The sequence below is a fragment of the Anarrhichthys ocellatus genome, unplaced genomic scaffold, assembly GCF_004355925.1.
Source record: "Anarrhichthys ocellatus isolate YVR2014 unplaced genomic scaffold, GSC_Weel_1.0 scaffold17, whole genome shotgun sequence".
NCBI classification, from domain to species: Eukaryota; Metazoa; Chordata; class Actinopteri; order Perciformes; family Anarhichadidae; genus Anarrhichthys; species Anarrhichthys ocellatus.
The window spans coordinates 7,787,281-7,794,505 of NW_022280047.1; the positions used below are offsets into that span (position 1 = coordinate 7,787,281).

General features: G+C 42.0%; 2 protein-coding genes across 3 annotated transcripts in view; one reads left to right on the forward strand and one right to left on the reverse strand.

Annotated features, from left to right (window-relative positions):
- pole (polymerase (DNA directed), epsilon) overlaps positions 1 to 3,873 on the forward strand; it is a 14,492-nt gene extending 10,619 nt beyond the window's left edge. The window contains exons 39-48 of the mRNA XM_031856116.1: positions 149 to 322; positions 601 to 726; positions 1,363 to 1,495; positions 1,601 to 1,808; positions 1,889 to 2,020; positions 2,201 to 2,394; positions 2,497 to 2,697; positions 2,790 to 2,915; positions 3,339 to 3,428; positions 3,548 to 3,873. Of these exons, the coding sequence (XP_031711976.1) occupies positions 149 to 322; positions 601 to 726; positions 1,363 to 1,495; positions 1,601 to 1,808; positions 1,889 to 2,020; positions 2,201 to 2,394; positions 2,497 to 2,697; positions 2,790 to 2,915; positions 3,339 to 3,428; positions 3,548 to 3,670 (1,507 nt within the window). The 3' untranslated portion in view covers positions 3,671 to 3,873. The remainder of the gene's footprint in view (positions 1 to 148; positions 323 to 600; positions 727 to 1,362; positions 1,496 to 1,600; positions 1,809 to 1,888; positions 2,021 to 2,200; positions 2,395 to 2,496; positions 2,698 to 2,789; positions 2,916 to 3,338; positions 3,429 to 3,547) is intronic.
- Positions 3,874 to 5,343: 1,470 nt separating this feature from the next.
- p2rx2 (purinergic receptor P2X, ligand-gated ion channel, 2) overlaps positions 5,344 to 7,225 on the reverse strand; it is a 4,430-nt gene continuing 2,548 nt past the window's right edge. For both annotated transcript variants that reach the window (XM_031856740.1, XM_031856739.1), the window contains exons 7-12: positions 6,953 to 7,106; positions 6,672 to 6,802; positions 6,474 to 6,564; positions 6,331 to 6,396; positions 6,151 to 6,228; positions 5,344 to 5,709 (exon numbers count right to left, since the gene is read on the reverse strand). In XM_031856740.1, coding sequence (XP_031712600.1) covers positions 5,611 to 5,709; positions 6,151 to 6,228; positions 6,331 to 6,396; positions 6,474 to 6,564; positions 6,672 to 6,802; positions 6,953 to 7,106 — 619 coding nt within the window. In that variant the 3' untranslated portion in view covers positions 5,344 to 5,610. The remainder of the gene's footprint in view (positions 5,710 to 6,150; positions 6,229 to 6,330; positions 6,397 to 6,473; positions 6,565 to 6,671; positions 6,803 to 6,952; positions 7,107 to 7,225) is intronic.

Sequence of the window (7,225 nt, forward strand, 5' to 3'; positions counted from 1 at the left end):
GTGTGTGTGTGTGTGTGTGTGTGTGTGTGTGTGTGTGTGTGTGTGTGACTATTTAAACCCACATCACACACGGTCTAACACCAGTGTGGCAAGGAAGCATGTCGTGTTTTTAATCGCCTCAGTGTTTTGCTCTGTGTTGTATGAGCAGGATCTTGAAGAGCATGGTGGTCGGATGGGTCAGAGAGATCACGCAGTACCACAACGTGTACGCAGACAACCAGGTGATGCACTTCTACCGCTGGCTGCGCTCCCCCAGCTCTCTGCTCTATGACCCGGCACTGCACCGCACCTTGCACAATATGATGAAGAAGGTGTTTCTACAGTGAGTGCCACATCGTCCCCTATACTGCAAACAAAAGATATATATATATATATATATATATATATAGTTTATTTAGTCATAATCTTTTGTGTAATGCATCAGCCACCTGTTGTATCGGAGAGCGTTTAAGCGTCTTTAATGAGGGCAAAACTATTAATTGACTTTTTAATATTATTGATGTCTGGTTTTGAATGTTGCATTGCTGTATGTCCACCTATTGATATACATAACAGCTACAATGTCATCATTTATTAATCATTCTCTCATTCTGCTGTCAGGTTGGTTTCAGAGTTCAAGCGCCTCGGCTCCACTGTGGTGTACGGAAACTTCAACAGGATCATGTTGTGCACTAAGAAACGCAGGATAGACGACGCCATCGGCTATGTGGAATACATCACCAACAGGTAACGCATGTATCCTCTGCACGCCTGCATGTGTAGATCTTTGCATTGTGAAGGAATGTTAATCACCAGATTGATGCAATTATTGTAAAATATTATCATTACTTAATACAAAATTATGTACATATACTTATTCATACCTGCATCCATATATAGAAATGATAAAGATGTAAAACTAATGTAGCTGTATTAAATGAGTAAAGACTAGTCCGTATCTGTGTCTTCAGTAGTGTGACGTTAAAGTCAGACCATTAAAATCAGAAGAATAAATATAATTGCTCATTAGAGCAGTGAGTTGTTAGCCATAGATGGTATTGCGGTCTTCATTATGGAAGTGAATACTGTAACACAAACCGCCCATTAGACTATTGGAGGGGAAAGTCAATGGGGAATTTAGGCCAATAAATACAAAAAATCGATCAATATTGTCACGGTAAACGAAATATAATTTGGTTATTGAAATATTGCAATATTGCAAACACCAAATGTTGTTCTAGCCTTGCTAATGATCATTTCCTGGTTTTAAATGATTTTGAAAGTACAGTAGTCGTCCCCAAAATATCTTAACAAGGTATTTTATCAAAAAACGGACTTTTCAGTCTCTCTTATAATATTGTAACCTGGCTGTTTCTCCTCTAGCATCCACTCCAGAGAAATCTTCCACTCTTTGTCCATCTCCTTCTCCCGATGCTGGGAGTTCCTGCTGTGGATGGATCCAGCCAACTACAGCGGGGTGAAGGGCAAACTGCCCTCCAGCATCATGTACGGAGAGGTAATTCAAACTGTAACTTCTCCCTTACAGTATATTTGCACTGATTAAAGTAGCAGAACACAAACCCCTTCCTCCATGTTTTGTTTTTTGTTTTGTTTTTTTCAGGCAGGAGGCAAACAGAAGAAAAAGAGCCGGGGGGAGGGAGAAGAGGAGGGCAGTGAGGATGAAGACGAGGCTGAAGCAGACGTTGAGGAAGATGACGGCGATAGAGAGACGGATGAGGTGGAGGAGCTGATTGAGAGCAACTGGAACATCATGCAGTATCTGCCCCAAACTGCCTCCTGCCAGAAATACTTCCTCATGACTGTCTCCGGTAAAAATAAAATCTATACTCGATTGATTGTTTTGTGTTTCTCTTTCTGCCAATACTCACGCACAAACTTTTCCCGCCAGCCTACATTGCAGCGGTCTATCACAGCATGAAAGAGGAGCTGAGGCGGAACGCTCCTGGAGCAACGCCAGTCAAGAGACGTGGCGGCAGCCAGGCTTCCCAGCAGGCCGTGGGGGATTTGAGTGCTCTTCCTGGTAAGGTGCTTTAGTTACTAAATTTTTTGGGTTTTTTTTAGAAACCCCACATTACACTCAGAGTCGCCGCAGACAAGTGTTTGCTACACTTAAATGTATGAAGGGAAGCTTTCAATTGTATTTAGATGGATTTCCTCTCAGATGGGATGTTTTTATTTTTTTTAAAACTCTCCCCCACAGGAATGATCTCCTTCTCCCAGGAATACGTGTCCAACGAGCTCACACAGAACTTTTTCACCATCACTCAAAAAATCCAGAAGAAGGTGACTGGTACCAGGAGTGTCAACCAGGCCTCGGAGATGTTCCCCGGCCTGCCCGGATCCCACCTGCCACTCAACAACCCGGCACTGGAGTTTATCAAATATGTCTGCCAGGTACATCACCAAGTACTCTAACTTACAAAGCTCTTTTCACGTGTTGCATCAAGTCGTTATTTTCCTCTCACCGTGCGGCAATTCCATCGTTTGTCTGTCCAGGTCCTTTCCCTGGATGCCAACATAGTGAACCAGGTGAACAAGCTGAAGAGAGACCTCCTGCGTCTGGTGGACGTTGGAGAGTTTTCAGGGGAAGCCCAGTTCTGTGACCCCTGTAGCACCTACGTCCTGCCCGAGGTCATCTGCCACCAATGCAATTTCTGTCGTGACCTCGACCTCTGCAAGGACCCATCTGTGGCTCAAGTGAGAGGAGGAGCTCTGATATGCTGGCATAATAATCAACCCCGTTATGACTCGTGATTCCAGTTAGATGAACCCTTATTTCCTCTCCTCAGGATGGATCGGTTTTGCCTCAGTGGTTCTGCTCCAACTGCCAGGCGCAGTACGAGACTGAGTGTATTGAGATGGCTCTGGTGGAAGCTCTGCAGAAGAAACTGATGAGCTACACGCTGCAGGACCTGGTGAGGGGAAAATGATGATTTTTTTTATACTGAATAGATTAATAACTAGATAAGTTTTGAGGGTGGCAGTTGTCCTCGTGGTTAATACATAAACTGTAATGTTTTCCTTTTGCTGTCCTCTCCCCCCCCATGTTTCCTTCCTGTGTCTCTACTGTTACTATCAAATAAAGGCAAATGCCAAAAGATCTTTAAAGAAAAAATGTTTTGAACTTAACAAAATATTGAAAGAGAGAATCTCTTCTGTGAATCTCTGTAGTAAAGATTGGGGGACAGTGAGTAGGTAATGCTATAGGTACCACCAGCATCAAAAAATAATTTAAAATGTTGAAGGTGAAGAATTCATTAATGGTCAAAATCTGTTATACAACACTGAATAATTTAGCTGAAGCTGCCTCACCACTAAAAAGCACTTTGTGATTTTAGGTGTGTACAAAATGTAAAGGAGTAAAGGAAGCAAACATGCCTCTGTACTGCAGATGTGCCGGAGACTTTGGCCTCACGTTCCCAACCAAGGTTCCTACTCTCAAATTCATCACATCAATTCAGTTTAGTGATAAAAGCACACGATTCGTCCCCTTTCACGTTGTTCTAACAGCTGTTTTTCTTCCCCCCCCCCTCTATTCCAATAAAAGCGCTTCTCTGAGCAGATCTCAGTGTTTCGCAACATAGCGTCCCACTACAGCATGAGCTTCCTGGCGGAGACCATCGACTGGTTGCTTGGTATGAGCCCACAGATCAACCAGAAGGCTCAATGAATGTGACATCCAACGCTCCCTCGGCTGCAACTGTGGCAACCACTTCTCAATCTGGAAACACTGTATTCGGACACTTTTCATGCACTTCTTCATCTGTTTCTATGCTCTTTGATGGTGTGTAATCAGGATGGGTTTAAGGAGAAATATGTGCACTGTAGATATGTTTGAAGTCTTGATTATGCCATAAAATAATTATATTTTGTCACCACTGTTAATAAATATTGTGTTTTAACTGCGAGTCTGAATGCTTTCATTGCTCAGTTACTTCAGTCTGTGCTGTAGAAATGAACTGCAGTTCTGCCTCAAAGGGAAAAGAGCATAAACATCCTGAGTGCCATCGACTCTGGGGACCTTCATTCATCACCAGTCATATCAGCTGAGCTTCCGCCTCATTTGGCTGCTAATGTGTGGGTTATGGCTTGAACTACTCTGATTTGACGCCCCCCCCCCTTAATCTGTCTACTCGCAGTAAAATACGAAACATATGTCTGATGCTGCTTCATTGCAAATTGCTTTGTCGTTAATTTGAGTTTTTCTTTGGTGCTGCAATTGCAAAGAAATTCTAGGTTCTCTGCTTTTGAGTTTTATGTTTGAGGAGTTATTTAGCCCATCTGAACCTTTCAAGTCTTTTTCTTGCAGTTTTAACATTTAAATTCAGCCTGAGCAATTTCCACAGTGATATGAATAGAGCAGGTGCTTTTGGCTGGTTGTGAATTAAGTTTTTACTGTTACTGAATGTAAAAATGTTCACTGCGAGCTGGTCTGGATCATGATCTTAACCCATGCACGTCCTTCACTGTAACCTCGTTGCCCCACAGATGACGTCTCCCAGACAAGTAATCACATTTCAGACTCTGATCTCAGGCACAAGTAGATTGGCTCTTTAAAGCTTCTCACTGACAATTGCTGTACATGTCGGATGACGGACGAAGGAGCACTTAGGGCCTCTGACTTACTTCTTTAAATTTTTAATTGTTAATAAAAACATCTTAGATCAGACGGCAGTTATTGAGCTTAGCTCTGGGATGGATTGAAACAGCCACTATCAGTTTAAGATGGATCATGATATGAATTTGCAGCTTATTATGTGACATAAACAACTTCCAAACTGACATGTGACTGCATTGTGCTGCTCCATCCATTGTGGCAGATATCGATCCATTAGACCTTATAGTCTTAAGTCATTTTTCACCACTGACATTTGTATTGCTCTCAGGCATCCAGATGGATTCACTCTTCCCCGCAATCTTGTTAGAGAAACCATTTCAAGGAAAATGTCAGTGTGATTTGATTACTGCTCATTGCTCTCCTTGTGTGTCTCCTGGCCGTTTCCTCCTGTATCTATCGTAATGCTGAACACACCAGGTTGAAAGACAAAGGAAATCTGAATAATATGGTTCTTCAAAAATGTTTTAGTTTGTAATAATGCAGATTTATAAGAGCAGAGGTCAATGTTTCATGATATGAAATTCAATAAGAAATTAAGTTGTTAGAAGACATTTATTGCACTGAATGTCTACGATACACTGATATAAATGAGCATAGTTTGTTTTTCTTATATGAAATGGTTTAGTTTTTATTCATACTTAGAAAATAAGCACATTTTCAAAATAGTGTTACTGCAAGTCATGTCAAGTGAAAGAGAAACAATTAACTTCATTGTCACACGCGTTGGGGTTTATCAAGGTTTGAGATGATACATGAGCTGAATCCACTGCACAGGCTGAGACTTTCAGACGACCGGCCGTCTGTCAGATGATGCCTCCTCTGTCACTGGTTCTCTGGCAGTTTGTTTCCACTCACAACAGCATGGCGACCGCTGGCAGCCCATAACTGAGCTGCTGCAGACACCTGAGGAACCACTCAGAGTTGCTCGCAGTCAGCTGATGGAGGAGCGTCCGTATTCTTGGCCAGGGAGGACTGAGGCGACTGTGACGACATTACAGCGGTACGCCCTCTGACAGGTCTGAATGGTTTGAGCCGAAGCTGTTGATGTAGCTGAGCTCTGTGGGAGTGGGCACCGCAGGCTCCTTGATAATCTGCGGAGGACACGTATCCTTCACTTAGTGAGCCAGCATGCAGTAGTTTTACCATTTATTTCTGTGAAAAAGACATATACAGCACACAAAATATGGACAATCTTTCTTGAGAATACAGTTGTTTCTGCATTTCATTCAGGAAATCATTTAAATGTACTTGTGAGGTTGTTTAGATGATGATTACTTTTACTTAAATAAACACAAAAAGTGTTCACTTGTAACTACTATGACCACCAACTTGGTAACTAATATACAATTAAGAAAAATGTATTCAGTACCAAATGATATTATATTGATATTATATGATATTGTACTTCAATACATATAGTATATTCGTAAAATTGGATTGTTGAGCTCTTCTTTTTAGCCATTATTTAGAGATACAAAACCTTTAATGAACCCATATGTGTTGAAGTTGAATAAAGTATGCCTATTTCTCACCTCGTCAAATTTCCTGTCACTATAGACTTCATTCTTGTCAATAAAAGTCAGCATGATCCAGTCACAGATAATGGTACACTAGAGGGGCGACATGAAAAAGGAATATCAGTTTGTTGTGAAAAAAACGACAGCTTTCATTTTAAAGTCTCGAGATAAGAAATGAACGTATTGGTGACTCACAATCCCAACTGAAGTCATAGCAGTCACCGTGCCGATGATGGTTGGGATGGGACTGAATTTGCCAGCCTGAAAAATAAATGACGTGTAGATAACATCATGACAGCCACAGTAAGCTGGAAATAAATGATAGAGTTTCCACTTACATGTCCGTGAACTATGACATCCAGGCGGATGCCGTAGGCCTTGATGAGCGTCCGAGACTCTACCCCATCCTTACTGTAATATTTGGCAAACCTGCACAAATTGCAAGGGTTAAGGCTGGGACACTTACCAAAAGCCAAAGTGACAAAAGCAGCTTAACATAATGAACAAAATGGTTAGAGTTGGGCGTTGGAGCTCACCTGGAATAGTAACCAGAGTTGGCCTGATCCTTCCGGAGATCAAGCCGACGGAAGGAGTATGTGGGTTTACAGTGGGAAGGATCCAGGTCCAGGTTACACTTCCAGTTGATGAAAACCCCTATCACTCCTCCCTGGACAACAACACAGCATATCTTTTCTAAAGTAATACTACATTGTCACAAAGTAGGTCATTTTTAACACATACATACTTAAAATATCATAGAGGCAGTATGCATTGTTTAAAATAAGACATATGGGCGTGGAAGACATCTTTTACTCACAGTCTTGCAGAGCTCATTGAAATTCTGACTGGCTTGTTCTGCAATGTAACCCAGGCGGAAGTTTGGACAGTAGGGCTCTTTCTCCTCATTATAATGACACTTATTGAGATATTTCTGCATGTCACGCTTGCTTGGAGCATCTTTGATATTTCCCCTGCCAAAGACAAGAACCGGAGCTCTTCTGAATTTCTGCAGCTCTCTGGCTTCAGTGTGTGTGTGTGTTGTGTGTGTGTGTGTGTGTGTGTGTGTGTGTGTGTGTGTGTGTGTGTGTGT